General features: G+C 53.1%; 7 protein-coding genes across 7 annotated transcripts; 4 read left to right on the plus strand and 3 right to left on the minus strand.

Moving 5' to 3' along the window:
• KRP23_2311 (uncharacterized protein) lies at nucleotides 1-2,784 on the plus strand (the record flags this gene model as incomplete). The annotated part of the gene is made up of 1 exon (XM_067887032.1): nucleotides 1-2,784. One exon carries the CDS (start codon nucleotides 1-3, stop codon nucleotides 2,782-2,784), a length of 2,784 nt encoding a protein of 927 aa, XP_067749657.1.
• Nucleotides 2,785-2,925: 141 nt separating this feature from the next.
• Nucleotides 2,926-4,516, plus strand: KRP23_2312 (Ubiquitin recognition factor in ER-associated degradation protein 1; the record flags this gene model as incomplete). The annotated part of the gene is made up of 8 exons (XM_067887033.1): nucleotides 2,926-2,928; nucleotides 2,991-3,058; nucleotides 3,132-3,202; nucleotides 3,277-3,309; nucleotides 3,376-3,497; nucleotides 3,566-3,696; nucleotides 3,764-3,999; nucleotides 4,074-4,516. 8 exons carry the CDS (start codon nucleotides 2,926-2,928, stop codon nucleotides 4,514-4,516), a joined length of 1,107 nt encoding a protein of 368 aa, XP_067749658.1.
• A 310-nt stretch (nucleotides 4,517-4,826) lies between these two features.
• Nucleotides 4,827-6,730, minus strand: KRP23_2313 (putative tRNA pseudouridine synthase; the record flags this gene model as incomplete). Its single annotated transcript, XM_067887034.1, has 4 exons — nucleotides 4,827-4,952; nucleotides 5,023-5,540; nucleotides 5,604-6,309; nucleotides 6,377-6,730. The coding sequence occupies 4 exons, from the start codon at nucleotides 6,728-6,730 to the stop codon at nucleotides 4,827-4,829; spliced, it is 1,704 nt and encodes a 567-aa protein (XP_067749659.1).
• Nucleotides 6,731-6,856: 126 nt separating this feature from the next.
• Nucleotides 6,857-12,468, minus strand: KRP23_2314 (uncharacterized protein; the record flags this gene model as incomplete). Its single annotated transcript, XM_067887035.1, has 12 exons — nucleotides 6,857-8,374; nucleotides 8,454-8,867; nucleotides 8,954-9,194; nucleotides 9,280-10,774; nucleotides 10,865-10,987; nucleotides 11,071-11,355; nucleotides 11,429-11,507; nucleotides 11,578-11,609; nucleotides 11,691-11,961; nucleotides 12,019-12,100; nucleotides 12,164-12,250; nucleotides 12,317-12,468. 12 exons carry the CDS (start codon nucleotides 12,466-12,468, stop codon nucleotides 6,857-6,859), a joined length of 4,779 nt encoding a protein of 1,592 aa, XP_067749660.1.
• Nucleotides 12,469-14,020: 1,552 nt separating this feature from the next.
• Nucleotides 14,021-14,737, plus strand: KRP23_2315 (Tubulin polyglutamylase TTLL5; the record flags this gene model as incomplete). Its single annotated transcript, XM_067887036.1, has 1 exon — nucleotides 14,021-14,737. One exon carries the CDS (start codon nucleotides 14,021-14,023, stop codon nucleotides 14,735-14,737), a length of 717 nt encoding a protein of 238 aa, XP_067749661.1.
• A 15-nt stretch (nucleotides 14,738-14,752) lies between these two features.
• On the minus strand, nucleotides 14,753-15,720 carry KRP23_2316 (uncharacterized protein; the record flags this gene model as incomplete). The annotated part of the gene is made up of 2 exons (XM_067887037.1): nucleotides 14,753-15,161; nucleotides 15,230-15,720. The coding sequence occupies 2 exons, from the start codon at nucleotides 15,718-15,720 to the stop codon at nucleotides 14,753-14,755; spliced, it is 900 nt and encodes a 299-aa protein (XP_067749662.1).
• A 408-nt stretch (nucleotides 15,721-16,128) lies between these two features.
• On the plus strand, nucleotides 16,129-18,046 carry KRP23_2317 (DnaJ protein ERDJ2A; the record flags this gene model as incomplete). Its single annotated transcript, XM_067887038.1, has 2 exons — nucleotides 16,129-17,751; nucleotides 17,849-18,046. The coding sequence occupies 2 exons, from the start codon at nucleotides 16,129-16,131 to the stop codon at nucleotides 18,044-18,046; spliced, it is 1,821 nt and encodes a 606-aa protein (XP_067749663.1).
• Between the last annotated feature and the right edge of the window lie 747 nt (nucleotides 18,047-18,793).

Genomic DNA, 18,793 nt, shown 5'->3' on the forward strand with positions numbered 1-18,793 from the left:
ATGGAGCTGCCGTCGAGCACGTCGAGCGCGACGCTAAAGCGTACGGGGCGGCCTGTGCACCCTCTGTGGGCACACTTCCACCGCGGAGAGAAGCGGAACCGCTATCATTACCATGCGTACTGTTCCTACTGCGTGGATCGCTATGGATTGGACCACGTGCCGCCTACACGTGGAGTGTCCTCCGACATGTTGCGGCATCTCGAGAGCTGTCCCAATTGTCCTCGCAAAGTGGTGGACAGTGTGAAGGAGCTTTGCGGCCGCCGAGAACGCAATGCGCACGCCAGGAAACAGAATCATAGCAATGGAGGTGGCCCTAATAACGGCAGTAATGGACTGGACGCGGCTGTGGACGGGGAAGACGACGACCAAGTGCTGCTACTAGACGTCTCCGCAGCGGCTACCGCCGCTGCAGCTTCCGTTGCTACTATGGCGGAGACAGAAGCGACGAGTGCAGGTGCTGCTGCTGTCATTGCGACTGCGGCAGGAACAGAGATGGACGTGCAGTCGGACACTCGAGTTGCTGCGAAGAGGACGGCGAGTGAAGCCTTGCCGGACGAGACGTCAGTCACGGTGGACGAGATGCCACGACTTGGTCATGTAAACGGCAGTACAGAAAGCGGGACGAGAACGTCGGATAAGAGTGGACATAATGCTGCTCGGGACGGCGGTGTTGGGTTCTTGACGATGACGACGAAACGCGGACGGACAGACAGTGGAAGTGCTGTGGAGCGAACTGGTGATGAAGACCCGATGTCAAGATGGAGAATGGGTCTATTGCAAACTGCGGTGGTCTCTGGGATACCTCTGTCGGCGTTTCAGAATCTCGAGTTCCAGGAGCTGCTGCAGGTGCTTAGTCCTGTGCGAGTGGACAGTGACGCAGAGATCAGCAGCGTGGGTAATCAAAGTTTTCTTGAAGAGACTGCTGCAAAGCTGGCCCATAGTCAACTGGATCGCGTGAAGGAAGGAATGCTGAACTCGACAATTAAAAGTGGTCTTACATTAAGCGTGACTTGTTGGCGTACTCTCGATCTCCAGCAGCTAGTGGCGTTCACACTCGTGAATTCGAATGGCGATGCTGCTTGCGTACGTGTTGAAGATATAAGTGGCCACATCCAGCAGCATCGTTCTGGCGACGAAAATGGTTCACCAATGGCACTGTTGCGCCCAGCTCTACTGCTTCCGCTTGCACGTGCCATCGAGGATGTTCTGCTGGAGCTAAATGGGAAGAATATTTGCGTCATGGGTATCGTCGCTGATTCAGCGGTGACACTAAGCGCGGCAAAGAAAGTGTGTTGCAGTTCACGATGGAGGTCACTGCTGGTTGTTCCTTGCATGTCCGCATTACTGACTTCGCTAGCAGGCAGTGTTCTTACACATGATTCGTTCAACGCTGCAGTCGGACAACTCGTGGACCTGGCTGCATATTTCTCCAATTCTCGATTGCAGACATCACTACGTACGATATCGGGGGAGAATGATGCACGGATCCCAATGCCAACAAAGGATCATTGGTTTTCGTTTGTGACTTGCCTGACGAAGGCGCTGCATTACAGCGATGCCATTACTGCCATGTGTTCGAGCCAAGGCGAAGGAGGGTCTGCTTTGGCACCGTTGGCACTTCGTGAACTTGTGCTGGGTAACAACGGTCAGTTCTGGAAAACGCAACGGGAATTGGCTGTGCTTTTAGCACCACTACGAGAAGCTTACAGTCTGGTGTTCCAGCCAAAGGCCCAGTTCGGCGAGGTTGGCAACGGATACGACTACGACAACGAGTGTGCGACAACGGTGCATGGAGGACTCACCCTCGCTCACATGATGTACCAGCTTGGACGGATGAGCCAGCAGTACGCAGCGCTAGCAGAATCTGCGACTTTGTCTTCGATGCCATCCAGTAACAACAGAGGGGACACGACGGTCGTAGCACATCGGTTACATGAACTTTTAGACGCCATGTGGCAACGCTACGATCTGCCAACGATGGTGCTGGCATTTGTGTTCGACTTTCACATGGATATTTCGCGGCTAGACATGAGCAACAGTTCTCTTCAGTGGAAGGCGGTGGCCTCATATTTTCAGCTCTACTTCCAGCGTTGGTTCTGCCAGGCAGAAGAAAGCCAAAACCAGTCACCAAAGGATATACCACCAATCTCCAGCGACAAGATCGATGGGCTCCTAAGTTCGTACCAGCTTCATCAGTTTCCGTTCGATGCTGACACGACCAACTGTTACACGGATGTATCATCCTTCTACTCGTTCATCTCAGACTCACACCCAGAGATCTGCGCACTCTGCTGTCGAGTGTACGCCATAGCATTGGCATGCGTGGATATCCGACGCGTGGTTCACGGCCTCGGGTTCGTGCCTCCAGTCGCTCAGACGTCTGAGCGTCCGGAGCAGGTGGAGCTTCTTCTCCACGTGGGCTTCGCAACGAGCTTAAAGAATTCCAGACGCCCTGTCGCTGTCGATAGTAGCAACACCCTATCTGAGCTTCTGCAGGCGAGTCGTCCAGAAGAGCTCATATGCAATCAAGAAGACTGGGAGACGTTCTCGTTTGACTGGAAGCAGCTCCTTGACCACGAACTGGCGATGGACGAGCTGGAGCAGCTTCAGCAGCTGCAAGGACTCGGCAGTCGCCAACCCAAGAGCGACAATCCATTCGATTCCCGCTTACCACTGGACCAACTGTTCTTCGAGGCGCTTCCGCCGTTACCTGCTGCAATTGTTGTGGCGCCATCGCCTCACGACCCGGCAGGGGCAGCAACCCCGGCGTCCGTTGACCTGTAAGTTGAAGTGCCCCTTTCCCGCAACATGATTGGTCTGCATCTAGTCACCTTATCATCCAATGAAATCGTACCATTTGTCTGGAATTTCTCTCCCTGCATTCTCTAAGACGTCAGCCTCGGATCGGGAGACGTGCCTTCAGCAATGGTAGGCGAACTACTGTAAGAGTATACACAGAACCTGCTGCCTACTAACGCACCCACTGACAGTTCGGCGGCTTTGGTGGAGACGGAAACCCTTTCGGCGTGCAGTTCAACTTCGGGGACTTCCCGCAGCGGTGCGTCTGACTGAGGAATCAACAATTATGTTTCTTCTAATTTTTAGCATTTCTTATAATTTTATGATATCAGATTCGACGAGCACTACCGCGTGTACCCCGTGTCATTCTGCGACAAGGCGCACTTGGAAGATGGCGACAAGAGTGCGTAAATGTTCCTGCACCAGTTTAATGTGAAGTTTTACTAAGGTTTTGTGGATTGTTGATGCTTTGTGCAGTTTTGTTGCCACCTTCTGCACTTGAGATGCTGGGTACGCCGGTTTTGGGCTGGAGTTGATGAGAAAGGGGCTTATTTTTTTGTATTTTTTGCGGCACAGCACGTCTGCACATTGAGTACCCGATGCTATTCAAGGTTACCAATGAAGGGGTGGAGCGCTCCTCGCACTGTGGTGTGCTGGAGTTTAGCGCCCCAGAAGGAAGCTGCTACATGCCGTACTGGGTACGCTGCTTCGCTGTTAGTTCCATCAGAGGGTTATTTTACCCACCAAGTTGTTGGTTATTGGGCAGATGATGCAAAATCTGTTCGTCAAGGAAGGCGGCATTCTCAACATTCAAAACGTCTCACTGCCAAAGGCGACGTTCGTCAAGTTGCGGCCGCAGTCCCAGGACTTCTTGGACATCTCCAACCCGCGTGCAGTGTACGTTGATTGTTTTTACGGTGAGGTAAAACGATTTTTGATCAAATGAAGTGGTGCTTCCGTGTAGATTGGAGGGCTCTCTCCGGAAGTTTTCATGTATGACCGTGGGTGACACGATCTGCCTCAAATACAACAACAAGAATTACATACTGGATGTGCGCGAGGTCAAGCCAGCACCTGCTGCTTGTATCATTGAAACGGACTGTGAAGTGGACTTCGAGGCCCCTGCTGATTATGTGCCTCCTGTTCACCCGCCCGCGGCGGCAGCTCTTCCTGCTGCACCGTCGAACGTTCCTTACGGGGGTAAGCTGCAAATCACTGCTGTGCATACTGTCATGACGGTATATTTTCTCATATTTTGTGTTATTGAATATTAGGTGTACCAACGATGAAAGCGGAAGATGTCAAGCCGACACGCGTCTCTGGATTTGGTAGCGGTTTGCGCCTCAAGAAACAAGGCGAACAAAGCTCTACAGATGCGGCTGCTCTTCGTGCCGCTCGCCTCCGTAAATACGAAGCGTTCCATGGAACTGGTCACTCGCTGAGCGGGAAGACTTCAACCATCAGTGGTGCTACCTCTGGTAGCACTCACTTGGGAGGGAGCAACAATGGAGGGTACTCCCTTAATGGAGGTGGCAACAGCAGCAGCAACAACCCAGAATCTGGAAGTAAACGTAAGCCGCACTCGATGGGCTTCCGTCTGAATGGCGAAGCTGTTCGACTGGATGAGGACGAAGAAAAGAAAGATGTCGAGATGAAGGAGGAAAAAGATCACAAAGACCCCGTTCCGTTCGAGGGTGAAGGCCGGCGGCTGAGATAGGCAGGCGTGCGCCAGACTCCCCGCAAACGTTTGCAAAGCGATGTCCATTCGATACTTCAAAGCAGAGTTATCGATTGAGTAGTTTTGAAAGCTTTTGAATGGCACTGTTCACCAGCCCGCTGATCTCTCATTACTACGGTTTACCTAAGATAAGACTCACGTCCAGTTTGATTCGCCATCTCGGCCACTGAAAGCTTTGCCGGAATTCTCTGCCGTGCAAAATGTACGTACATATTGCTCGTGTTGATGTCTTGCTCGCCCCTGATTGCGAGCACCGCCTTCTACTTCTTTGCCGAGGTTCTCTATTCTATCACGTTCGGATGCTAAGACGCAGCTTGCGCCCCTCCTCGGCTAGATTTTCCGGACCACAGCTGTCAATGTAAGTCAAAATCTGGTCTTCATCAGCATCAAGAGGGATTTTGCCCGACTTCAGGTGCTGCAGGACAGGGCAACACTACAATGTTAGCTTTTCGCAAAAGGCCATAGATCACGGAGGCAATTCGTACCCGTGTAACAGCACGACGCAGATCCGACGTGAAGATGCCAGGCGCCACGCTGAGACGAACGCAGAGCTTCGTAGTGAACTGTCTCGGTAGCAATGCGCCCTGACGCCCCTTTTCAACAAGCTCGATGCGATTCTGCTCAACGATGGACTGGTTCCTGGTCTTGCTCTTGAGCTTAGCTTGATCTAGATCAAACAGCACGCGCGACAACTCATCTTCGTCCAAGCGTCCGTTGGACTCGTAGCAACGCTCGAGGTATTCGCGCCACCGGTCCAGCTTCTCCTCCATGTTCCAGCTGCTACCGACCTCCTTGTAGATCACCTCCTCACGGAATTTCTGCATTTTATCATCCTCGTTCTTGTTCAAGAGGATTCGGTGCACCAGATTCTTGCGCTCTTTAGCAAGAGCCGTGTTCGGGTCCTCGTATAACGAGACCGTGTGCAGCTTTCCTCCAAATGAGCTGCTAAGAAGAACAAGACCTTCAGCCGGAGCAATCGGAACTCGCACGATGCGGTTCGTTGCTGTACAAGCACCCATCGAAGTTAGTAGAGTATCACCATAACAGAGCAACAGAAGCGACTTACTCAAAGCAGCATCGAACGCAACTCGGGACATGCCCTTCGTCGCCACAGCCAGAGCACCACCGACCATGCAGCGGATTTGATTCAGCAGAAAAGCTTGACCGACAATGTGGACCCGCAAATGTGGCTCGCCACAAAAGTCGGGAATGAGACTGCCCGAGCACGAGTAGATAGATCGGCGGTGACGAGGTAGCAGCTTACGAGTCAGCTCCTCTTCATCGTGAAACTGACTAGTAGCGTAGTCATCGCCACCCCCCTCTCCTTCTGCTTCGTCGACATCGTCCTCAGCATTGTCGTCCGCCTCAACCACCTCACCATCCGTCACATCAGTTCTACTCTGCGTCTTCCACTGCTTCCTCTGGGCCTGCACCTTGTAAAAGTATGATCTCGACCGCGTAAAGTTGTGGAAGTCGTGCACTCCTTCATAACGCCGCAGTGCCCGGCAGAACTCGGCGACCGCCTCCTCCGTGTCCAAAACTTCCACATCCGAGCCCACCATGCTCGCTTTCAAGAACGAAAGCGGCATGAAGTACTCATACTCCCGGAGCACACAGTTCTTACGTGCGGAGAAGCGTTTGTTCACTCTCGTGCACGAGAAAACTCGGATGTTATCGGGTAGCGACTCGTTCAGCGCTTCCGTGAGACCCTGCACGCGACCCGACACCGGGTCCACCTTGTCCTCCTCGTCAATCAGCAGCTTGCCAGAGAACTGCAACAACCAAAACCACACATTAACACCGTAAATTCCTCACTACAAAGCCCATTTCCATCCTCACCACAATGCAGCCAGCGTGCACGCCCTTGTCCGTGCGACTGCTGCGGGCCCAGTCGATCTTACCCAGGTCCGCAAAGTTGGACTCACGCATGGCTCCGGCCTTGAAGATGGCGTGGCGGACCTCGTCCTCGATGGTGTTCACGTTCTCATTCAGCTGTAGTCCGTGGTAACCTGTGCCCATGTAGCCGCTCACGATCGCCACCTTGCGCTTGACCAGCTTGGACGGCGCGATGGAGGAGAGCGGCTCCGCCAAGCGACGACCCGTTGCAATGCCATCTCCCACACTGGAAGCAGCACGGAGACACAGGAATGCAGAGCTGCGCACGGCAGGACGCAGGGCCAAGCGCGTCAACATGATGGCCACTTGAACCAGTCAGTGGCTTGAGGCTTTTCGAAAATAGTGGTGTGGTATACATACTATCGTGTGTAATAAAGACATAAAATATAGCTCTTCCACTTACGACCACCGGAATTGTAGCATTTACCGAGAGGTTTGGCGGGTCATCTTCTCTCGGAGCAAACTCATGCGGGAGATAATCTTGCGCCGGTTGATTGCGTTCGTAGTGGTTTCTAGCTGCACTTGGCAGCAGGCAAGCGCGCGTTCGAAGTCCTCGCTTGCCACCAGTGCGAGCACCAGGTTGTTGAGGATGGTGCGCTCCCGCTTGGTGTCTTCGATGGCACGCGTGATGTCCAGACACTGCTGATAGCAACGCACGGCCTGCTGCGGATTCTTCTTGTCGAGATACACAGTCCCTAGGTTGCCGAGTGCACGCGCTTCCACGACCTGGTCGCCGGTTGAACGCGCCAGCTCTTGAGCCAGGATGAAGCGAAGCAGCGCATCATCCAACCGCTTTTGCTTGTAAAACTCCATTCCGATGTTGAGCTCGTCTAGTGCTGAAGTGATCGGGGTTGTCTTGATCGTCGGATTCGCTGCTGCTGCATCGAAGGAGCCGTACACATCCGAGTTTGGTGATGGAGTGGCGCGAGCTGGGGGCTTCTCCAGTAATACGTGTAAAGGTTCCTTTTCTTGGGAACGTGCGTCATGTCCTGCAAGTGATACGGAAGCGAAGTTTTCGTAGATAGCATTGCTCGGGCGAGTCGTCTGAGGGTCAAAGCTGGTTTTCACGGCCATCGGTGGAGGAGGAGGTCCCAGCGTTTGCTCCCACTGAGGTCTCTTGTCTTCGAGTTCGTTTGTGATGGAGGCAAAGCTGCCGTAGTCATTGTCGGCAGACGATCCGCGATTGTTGCTGCGTTGATGTCTGCTGCTGTTTGCTGCATCAACTGGGGTCGAACTTGTTGGTTTGGTGATAGCTACGCTCGCGAACGAACCGTATCCGCTGGTATCAAAACCCGTCCGAGCTGTAGACGTCGGTGATCTTGAAAGTGAGACAGTTTGATGACCTTGAGCAGCTAACTGCTGTGATTCGTGAGCATACGTTAACGCCAAGTTTGCGAAGGTGCCATACTCGGCGGAGGTACTAGCCTCAGGGCTTCGATAGTGATGCTGCACTGGTGAGTTTTTATTGCCGGCCTGCTTCGCTGCAACGGGTTGTGCCTCTTCTTCTGGTTGGTGCTGAGCAAATGACGCAAAATTTCCATAGTCGCTGCTTCCAAAAGGTCCAGGAGAAGACACAACTCCCCCGCCGTTCCAGTTTCCAAGAGTCGGCTTCTTGTCTGCAACAATGCTAGCGGGTGCCGTCTGCCATTGTGTTTCAACGCTATGAACTGTTGGAGGCGCCAGTGAGTCCACAATGAAACTTGCGTAGCTGTTCGAGCTAGTCTCAGCTTTGCTGTTGGCATTGAGTGGAAATGTCGGCATGCCCAGAAATGACTGTGATGGTGGGGATCGCGAGAACAGCATTGATGCTGAGCCAGGAGGCGGCTCTGGCGTGCCAAACGATTCCGTACTAAACGCCGAGTACGAGTCACTTTGGTGATCCTGTACCGCTCTCACCACCGCGAGCTCTTGGTTACATTTTGCAGAGAAATTTGATGCCACCTACACCAGCAGACCGCGATAAAGACGTCATTAGCCACAATGAACCTTTGTCTTTTCTGTCAACCACAACAAAGCGTACCCCATACTTCAGTCTGCCTGAGCTGGACTGTATGAATGCTCCAATCGACGGATATGTGCGCTGTCTAACACTTCCACCAGCCGAAGCACCACGCCTCACCGCCTCTGAAAGTGCATACCCGGGTTCTCCGAGATTTCTTACAAGGCAGTTCTTCAGTTCACGTCGCCCGGGTGTGCTCGAACTCGCCGAGTGCACTTTCAGATACGTGAGCGTGAACTTCGTCGGATGTGATTCCGAAAACCTCACCAGAAATGCGCCATCGCTGCGTTCTCGCACAGCCAGCACACTTTCCGCCTCCTGTCGTCCAATATCTCCGTGGAACCAGGGAACCAATTCTTGGTTCGCGCAAAAGCACGCCACCAACTTGGACAGACTGAGCTCGAGTGGCCCGAATCGTGCGAGGAACCGACGGAACTGCACCCATTACAACAACAACAAGCACACCGTTAGCACCACAAAAAACAACACTGTATGGTAGTCTGCATTGCACGGAGCCTCACGTCTTCTCTGGTCACTTGGCCGCTTTGATTGGCATCGGGAGAGATGCAAAACTGCGTTACGACACGCAATTCGTCGCGCGAGAGCTCGGAAGGCAGCGACTGAGGGTCGCAGGATCGCAGCAACGCTGGAAAGAAGGCGGTACGGAAGGACACCTGCGTCTGGAGTAGCTCCTCGTCCCACCAGCGCAGACCCAACGCTTCAGTCTCCATAATCTCCGAGTACGCTAATACTGTAGTAAATCTATTCCCAAATAGTAATTTGATAACATAGTGTAGGGATTACTACTGTAACACGTTTGTACTACTGTATACCTGTGTATACCTACCCGAACTTACCCGGGGCGATGGCTAGCCCCTGGAGCTCGGATGGGCGTCGTTGCTGCCGCTGCTGCTGGAGATGACTCGATGCTGGACCGGTGGCCAATCCGGACGGTTGATGCCGAACGCGGGGACTGCTTTTCGCGAACCCTCGAGTCGAACCTTGTGGTCGAATGCTCGACTGTTTCAGGTTTGACGAAAGCTGAGCGGGGTGATTGGAGGCCACCGGGTTGGTAACAATGTATCGAGGTGATAGCAGAGCTTTCAAGTCGTCTTTCGGTGAAGCGCCGGTTGTAATTCCGTCGGAAATGCCGAGGGGTATCAACAGTGACCCCAAGGTGTCCCCAAGCAATGCCGAGAGCCCAGGTTCGAATTTTGATCGTTGAAGTGCGCTTGGTGTCTCGACGCTGTTGTTTTGAGCTGCAGTTCTTCCGCTAATAGTCAACCCCATGAGGCTCGTCGAAGTTGCACTTAGTGATAGGCTTTCTTCGCGCTGCTGCAATTTCCTTGGGCTCTTTGGAGCCTGATGGTCGCTGCCCAAGATGCTTCCAGGTCTTTGCGTAGTAAGAAGAGATGGACGTGGAGAGCTTGGAGGATTTATCGATCGCTGTGACGAAAGAAAGATACCGGCAGCTTGGGCTGTGATCGCATTGCTGGCTCGTGGAGACGATAGTGAAGCGCCCAAGAGACCTTCATGCGGAGTTTGGGGTCGCGCTGCGTATGGGTCCGGGGTTTCCTGCAATTGCAACTGAATCTTGTTGATCGACGAAGTTGCTTCACGTGGTGTCGGGGCCTTGCTACTGACAATTGTCATCAATGGTGCAGTGAGGCTGCTGTTGTTAATGAAAACATTCGGAGGGATGTTTTTCGTTGATCCCCCAACTACGGAGGCGGCGATTCCATCCTGATTCGATTGCAGGGAGCGTTGCTGCACTTGGAACTGTGTGCGCTGGATGGACAGTGCCTGCTGGGGTTTCACCGGCGCAGCGGCTGAAGCCATGCTGGCTGCTGCCACTGCAACAGCAGCCGCACGGACCGTGAAGGGCTCTCGCGATTTTCCAGACGATGCACTCGGAAGTAATATGTAGCCCGCGGCGTTGGGGTCTTGAGAGCCTGTCCGAAGTACCGACTTTGTGGCTTCAATATGGTTCACCTGCAGCCCTGCTTCACGGGTGATGTCCATTTTACCGGCCGTTTGCATGGCCTGATCACGTCGTTGTTGGCTCGAGTTCGAAGCGCTTCTGGACCTTCGCCGAGGAAAAGCTGCGTTGCCTGTTGTTGATACTGCAGCGGAAGACTTGCCGTCCGCGGTTGACATCGAAATTACCATGCCATCCATCGTACCAATGTTCAGGATTACACCGCCACCGCGAGCGAACACGTTTGGCGAAGTTGCTCGCTGAAGCGCAACTTCCCGCCTCGGGGACACTGGAATCGCGTCAGCAGGGTAGTTCTGGGTCTGAGTTGTCAAGGGTGGAGCTCCACCGTTGATGCTGCCGAATCCTACACAAAGTATCAAAACACGAATTCGGTTAGTCAAACAGCACTTGCTGGTGGCTATTTCCTAGTCACTAAGAATGAGAAACGTCTTACCAGATGCATTAGCTGTGAGATAAAGAGAGTTAGCACTGGCTTGAACGGAGAACTTGCGCTTTGTGGGATCTTGGCCAAAATCACTACTACCAGATCGACTTCGACGGTGCTGCGAATTCAGATCTAGCGAATACATCTACCCGTAAGAATCATACTGAATGGCGAGACGACCTCGCCGTGCAGAGCAGCAAACGGAATTTACGCACCCGTAGTGGTACCTCCGGGAAAGTTATCTTTTTCACCGCTTCTTGACGTTGACCGCTTACGGTCTCGCGACCGCGATCTGTTGCCTTGCTGGCTTTGCGATACTCGGCGTGGTCTACTAGTTCCAGTGACTTCTCGCTCCGCAGCTTGGTTTGCTTCGGTAACGAGCCTGACCTGGTCCCGAAAATATGCGAACGATTCACCATTTAACTCTCGCTGCAAGTCCTCCTTGATGATTTCTAGTGTCACCCCCTTAGACTCTTTCAGAATGTCAACGTTGGAAACATCTACATGCAATAATATCACACCAGCGATGAGCAAAGCGAACCACAACTTCACGCTACAAACTCTTGCCGAGACCTATAAGAGATTTTAGCATGTGATGCTCGTTGAGAAGGTATGTCAGGCAATGGGTAATGCAATAAAGCAGCGAGATGTACTACCAACCCACATCAAGCGAGAGTGATTAATCCATCCAATATTGGTTATGCACAGCAACAGCAACGTACATCTTCGGGATCGACAGTGTCAGTCCACAAATCTTGGGAACGCATGTATTACCGTCAGTGAAACATTCCCAGCGAAAGATTTCGAGTTGAGTAACAATATTCAACATACGTACCAACCAACTCGAACATCGACAAGTGAAAAAAAGCGTAGTCCAAGTAGTCCTGCTCCCCGCTGTCTCGCTTCCAGTCGTCCGCGATCAACTCTTTGGAAGCGGCAATGTCAAATTCGGGCAGGATCAAGCGGTGCAGACACAGCATGTAAGTTTCGTAGTCGCCATACTTCAGCTTTTTGTCTCCATTCCGCAGCGCGCAATTCCAAAGGCGTTGAGTTAGTGCAATCATGTGAGGATCCTGCTGTAGGCTTACGCGTTTTGCCAGGTTGTCCTGCGCACAATGACTTGAGGCATGCGATTGAAAACCGGGTTTCTAGTTTGGACGTACCTCGGTATAGTGATCCAGGTTGCCTTGTTGGCGATAGGTGACCTCCATGCCTGATGTCCGATCAACCTCGGCGACAACACGCCTGTCCGGAGCAAAAAATATGTTTAGCGGCCACAGTCTCCAGCGCACGGCAAAGTAGGCCTACCCTTCAGCTACGAGCTTTTGCACCTGACTCTGGACAGTGGAAGCACCAGCTGCGGATATTCGCGGAACTTCTAGTACGGCACTATTTCTATTGCACGAACACGGTAGCATGAGTACCTCACAGATCCATTCAAGCAGAAAGTAGTCACCGGACCTTCGCAGGTCCCCGCTACCATTTGATACGGATGAGGCAGCTTTAACGGCACTGGACAATGATAGTGGGGTCCGTCGAAGATTGATAAGTGCGCGGATAGTTCCCTTGAACGTGCGCAGTTTGCGGTAATACGCTTTCAGCGAACCAAGCATCGAACCCCGGCAAGCTGGTGTTGAAAATCTTGAAGCAGGCAAAAGACTTGAGTTCATCAGAGGAGGATCTCCATCTTGCTGTTGTGTAGGTTGTGGATGCTCTGCTTGCAGCTGCTGTAGTGGTTCCTGTAAAGCTCGTCCTGAGCCTTGCAGCTCCACCTTGCTTCCCATTCGGATCGGAAAGCTACCAGAGGCGATGCTCAGCCTCCGGTCACCTCCCGGCATCCTCTTAAAAGAGCCCCGCTCCTCCGCAAGCTGCATCCATGGCTCCCGCGTCATGGTTCAATATCGTGACGGACGGCACTGCCGACGCTTTCGAACGAGGAGGACGCCGTAAATAGGCAAACAAGTTCTTGTTGTCATGTTCATGCGATGTTCTTGTCGGAAATAGAGATAAAGCACGCCCTGGTACACGATTTCATGACTTGATTGCTGCACAAGTTGGCTCGGGTGTCTTGATAACAATCAGAGTGGCCATGCAGCAGGGGCCCGAAGCCAAACGATCTTCAATCTTTGTGCTCGTCTCCAAAATCGAGCCGTCCTCGCAACCAGTTCTTTTCTTCCCTTATCCTGCCTCCGTCCAACTTGAGCGATCATGCCCTGCTGGCTATGAAGGTGCAAGACTCAATCTGGGCTGATTATTCAAAGACGAGCTTCTTACTTCGCTTTACCATCTCTTGATTTTGATTCCGTGCAGTCCGCGAGATTTCTGGAAATGAATCGGAGCTGCGTGTATCCTTTGCAGCTACGAAGCGATTCTTGTACAATGCCATCACCAACTCACTACGAGCAACTAGTGTTCGCAAAACAGCATTCAACAATACCTGGAATATTTTCTGGGGTGAACATCTCAAGGCACAAGAATTTGGAGCATTGCTGCCTTTTCAGCGTGTAAACCATTTTCCAGGCAGCTTCGAACTAGGTCGCAAGGACCGCTTGTGTGCTCACCTACTGCGTATGAGAAAGAAACACCCGACCGCCTATGCGGATATTATTCCGGAGACGTATCTCACAGCGAACGACTACGATAAGCAGCAGTTCTTGTCTCGCTTTCACGCTGAGGTAAATGTTGTGTGGATTCTCAAGCCGCCTAATTTGTCTTGTGGGAGGGGAATCAAACTCGTGTCGGCGAGTACTCATGCAGCCCCAAAACTCTCGAAGAAGAAAGCGTACGTTGTACAGGTATGTCTCCCTATTTTCCTTTTCAGATTCAGTGGGAATCACCATTTTCTGACATTATCGTATTCCCTTCCTCATGGCCTCAAACTTGTGAAGCGCTACGTTGCCAATCCGTTCCTAATCAACGGTCTCAAGTTTGACCTCCGAGTTTACGTCGCGGTGACATCGTACGATCCTCTACGTATCCACCTCTTTCACGACGGTTTGGTACGCTTTTGCACGGAAAAGTACTCCACAAGCAAAAGCGAGTTGCAGAACCCATTTGGCCACCTTACTAACTACAGCATCAACAACAAAAAATGCTGCAGCTTTTCAAAAAAATCAAGATGATATCGAAGCTCATGCGTTCTCCAGTAGCAAATGGAGTCTCCAGATGCTCTTCAAATACCTTTGCGACGAAGGCAAAACTCGTGAGCTTGAGAGTTTCCAGGAAGAACTCGAAGACTTGATCGTCAAAACGCTGATTGCAGTCGAAGATAAATTAGCGTCGGCCTCCAGCGGCAGTAGTTGTCGACGCAATGGATTCGAGCTGTACGGATTCGATGTGCTGCTTGAAGGTGAGAGCATGAAGCCCCGTCTACTGGAGGTCAATGTTTTTCCGTCTCTCAGCAGCTCGTCGCCGATGGACAAACGCATCAAAACTGTCCTCGTTAGCGACTTGTTCCAGCTTGTAGGAATCCCGTTTGTGGACGCACAAAGGGAGGCCCAGCAGCTCGATAAGGCCAAACAAGACCGACTACATGGAATCAAGCAACCTCGACAATTGGGCGCGGGGGTCACACCGACGATTCTCCAAAAGGAAAAGGACGCACAACGGCGGCGACGGACATTTGAAGGACTGCTACAAGGATCCGCGAGCAGTTTAATGCTGTCTCAGATCGAAGGCGAAGACCTCCAGCTGATCAAAGAGATGGAGGAAGAGCTTCATCGCTGCGGACACTTCAAGCGGATCTTCCCCACTCCCCAATCGTTCGACACGTACGCAAATCTCTTCGACACCCTGCGATATCGCAACCTGCTCTGTATGAGATGGTTGCAGCACACGAATCAAGACGGTGGTAGGCGGCTGCCTCGAACGGGAAAGAAATGAAAAACGTTGGCCTGGTTACTCGCCTTCAGTTGCCGGCACTGCTGTTTCCGCTTCCGTATCTGCTTCTTCTTCCGTCGCCTTCATCTCCACATCGTCCACATTATTCACCTTTTCTTTCGTGGCGCTAAACTCGTTCAACTGGGTTTCTAACTGCGCGAACTTGTGCTGGATCTGCTCTAGACTCGCTTGCACATTCGCATCCTTCGCGTCCATTTTCTTATGCAATTGAAACAGTGCCTGCTCCGAGAATGCCAATCGTTGCGAAAGCGTCGACAACTTTGCATCAATCACTCGTGCAATTTTGGTCTCCATTTCGCGCTCCAGCGTCTGCTGGAAGCCTTTCAGAAGCATCTGCACGTCCGGAGCAGCGTCCGGAGCTCCACCCATCCCAAGTGCAGCCATCTTGGCCGCCAATCCCGCAGCTCTGTCAACATCAACACCACCGTCAATACCCTCAATCACTTCACCGTCTTAAAAAAATCACCATCCTACCTCGTATCAACTGCGGCAACAGGCTCTATAGGCACGAGAATGCATCGAAACTCGTGCAACTTCAGCACGCTTTTGTCCCCCGTCAAGGACACAAATTTGACCTTGAGCGTCTGCAAACTCTTGAGCACGTCGCAGTCCCGATCGCTCTGCTTGAACACCGGCGACATGCTGAAGAGCAGCGGATCCGAAGGTTGTTTGGAGCCCCGGAAGGTACCGAGATACACTTGGCCCTGCTCCTCCTCGCCCAGTAGGTTGCGCCTCGTGCCGTCCACGTGTAGTTCCACGTGGCGGGCGGAGCTCTGGATCTTGATCTGGAGCTGGCGGCAGCGCAGCGGCTGCGCGGGCCATTGGAGCGACAGTTCGCAAGGGACGTCGGACGCAGGGCGCGTCAACTGCAGCGGCGCGGGCAGAGAGACCCCATCGCTGCTTACGTTGACGTTGGGATCGGAGCCATCATCGGACCACGAGGAGCGCCACGTCACTGTCGACATGATTGGCAAAGTGCGGTATACTGAAGTTAAGTGGTTCGAACGACGAAACCCCGTTAAAACCGATCGCGTGAAACACGGTCAATAACAATTGGCGGGAGGCAGTGGTCGACATCGATCACTCCACGACAAGTAGATGGAAGATGACCGATAAAAGACATTCATGCTATCGTGGCAGCAGTGGAGGGAGAGGGTCCGCAGCAATATGGTTGTGTCTAGAACCCAAAACAGAAATATCGTGATAACCCAAAACATTATCCAGTCCCCCTCATTTCGCAACCGTTAATACAAATATCTTTATCCGTTGCTCATAGAGAGGGCCATCCGTTTTTGGCTTGTTTTGGGTTCCGTAGCTCCACGTGTCGTGCCTCCCCATAATCCTCGCCACAAGCCATTCGCCTATCGTCCGCCATGTTGGAGTACGACAACTCGGCCTTCTACTACTTCTCGGTGTCGCTCTGCGCGCTGTACGCGGTGCCCGTGACGTTCCTGTCGCTGCGGCGCATCGTCTATGGCGTGTTCCTCAAGGACCGACTCATCGACAAGAGCCAAGTGCGCTGCGAGCGTGAGCTGCGCAAGCTCAAGCAGCTGCAGGCCGAGAAGACGGCCTTTCGCAATGTCTTCTCGCTGCCCTTCGTGTTCAATCTGCTGGTGTTGGCCGCCGTGTGGTACGCGCTCGTGCGCATGGCGCTGCTTCTCAAGGACGACTCGGAGATCAAGTCGTTCGACCCGTTCGCCATCCTCGGCATCGCTGCGGGCGTCTCGGAGCGCGAGATCAAGCGCGCGTACCGCAAGATGAGTCTGCTCTACCACCCGGACAAGAACCAGGGCGACGCCGTGGCCGAGCAGAAGTTCATGCTCGTGGCCAAGGCCTACGAGGCACTCACGGACGAGGTGGCCAAGGCCAACTACGAGAAGTTCGGCAACCCGGACGGCCGCCAGGCGCTGCAGCTGTCCATCGGCCTGCCCACGTTCCTGCTGGACCCGGCCAACCACAATGTTGTGCTCTTCCTGTACCTTATCATCCTCGTTGTGGCCATCCCGAGCTGCGTGGCGCTCTGGTACTCGCACTCGAAGAAGTACGGAGACAGCATGATCATGTACGACACATACGGCTTCTACAATTTTGCCATGTCGCAGCACTCGCACCCGCGCATGCTGCCCGAGATCCTGGCCGGGTCGGCCGAGTTCCGCGAGATCCCGCGCCGCGCGACCGATGATGCGGAACTCGGTGGCCTTTTCAAGCGCTTCAAGCAGTCGGACATGATGGCCAAGCCCAAGTTCAACCACCCGTCCATTGCCAAGGCCAACCTGCTGCTGCACGCGCACTTCCTGCGCGAGAAGCTGAGCCCCACGCTGCAGGGAGACCTGAGCTTGATGCTGAAGAAGGGTATCCAGCTTGTGGACGGTATGCTGGAGATCTCAGTCATGAAGTCGTGGCTGCAGACCACGCTGAACCTCATGGAGCTGCAGCAGTTCCTGACGCAGGGACTGTGGTTTAAGGACCCGCCGTTCCTGCAGCTGCCTCACATGACGGAGGCTGAGGTCAAACACATTGTCACAGGCAAGAGCGCTGTGCGTAGCATGCACCAGTACATTGCCATGAAGCCGGAGGAACGTAAGGGTCTGAGCGGACTCTCAGAGGAAAATCGCGCGGAGGTGAACACCGTGCTGGAGATGATGCCCCACATGGAGCTGCAGATCTCGATTGGCGTAGAGGACGAGGAGTTTATTGCCGAGGGCGACATCATGACGGTAACCGTCAAGCTCACGCGCAAGAACGTGAAGGAGGGCGACACGTGCGACTTGGTGTACGCCCCGCGCTTCCCGCACCCGAAGATGGAGCGCTGGTACTGCGTGGTGGGGGACGTTAAGATGAACCACCTGCACGCTTTCGCAAAGATGACGTCTCAGGAGCGCGTCGTTGAACAGAAGCTACAGCTGCAGGCGCCGCCCAAGGCTGGCACTTACCAGCTGGATATTTTCGTCAAGAGCGACTCATACGTCGGCATGGACTTGCGCGCTGTTGCTAAGGTACATGCACGTCGCAATTATATTGAAGTACTGCGTTCGCTTGATTGTAGCCGGTTTACTAACTCATGCGGTGTATTTTACCGTTTGTGTGTTGCAGTTTAATGTTGCCCCAGCAGCCACTCTGCCGGTCTACCAGCCGCACCCGGAGGATTTGGAGTTAGATAACGAGCCCACGCTGTTCGAGCAGGTGATGAACGCTGCGGACTCGAGTGATAGCGAGGAAGAGGATGAGGACTTGGAGCAGGAGCAGGAGGAGGCCGAAAAGCAGTCAGAGGAAACCAAGAAGGACAAATAGAGAGCGAGCGCAGCTAGTCTGTCTGTTTTGCCGTGAACAACGCAGCGGTGCAATGACGATGTGAACTTGGTGTGTGTTGTTGCGTACGATTGACTTGCGGTGTTGCTGCTACGTGGGCATCCCCGAAAATCTGTGCGCAGAATCCGGTTAACTGAGCTTGCTGGACGGTGGTCACGTAAGGGTGTGAGAAGGAGAGCGGGTTAGTCGATCGCTGCGGAGAAAGTCTCTATTGCACAAAAGCCTACTGACATCGTTCATCTGGTCTAATACGTCCGTATCAATAGGTGCGTCGGCTTTACATGCCGAACGAGCCATGCCCTGAGCTCAGATATCGGACTCGAACGGAGACTTACTTTACCGCCACGACAACAGTTGCAGGTCAAGTCAATGCCACGGATACGTAAAATACTAGGCAGAGTGAGTCATTGACGTTGAATCCGTCCAGCTGTACTTGCTCAAGGATTCATCATGCAAAGCAAACGCCCGTATCAGCTTTTACCCACGAGTTTCGAGTATGAGTTTGATGAGGCGCCACAATGCAGCGAAAACTGATGAAGCAACACGTATCCTGCTTCAAGCAAGCGTTGACAGACTCGTAGAGGACTAACGACCTGGCGTCAAGCATGTAGTTTAGTGCTTCACTATTCAGCGATGTAGTGATCGACAGAGATGAAGCTTCTTTACCTGGTCGAGGCGTCGAAACGGACATGTAGAAGTCCATCGTGGTGAGCTGCTCGCGTATCCAGA

The sequence above is a fragment of the Phytophthora ramorum genome, assembly GCF_020800215.1.
Source record: "Phytophthora ramorum isolate Pr-102 chromosome Unknown Phyram_PR-102_s0002, whole genome shotgun sequence".
In the NCBI taxonomy this organism is placed as follows: Eukaryota; Oomycota; class Peronosporomycetes; order Peronosporales; family Peronosporaceae; genus Phytophthora; species Phytophthora ramorum.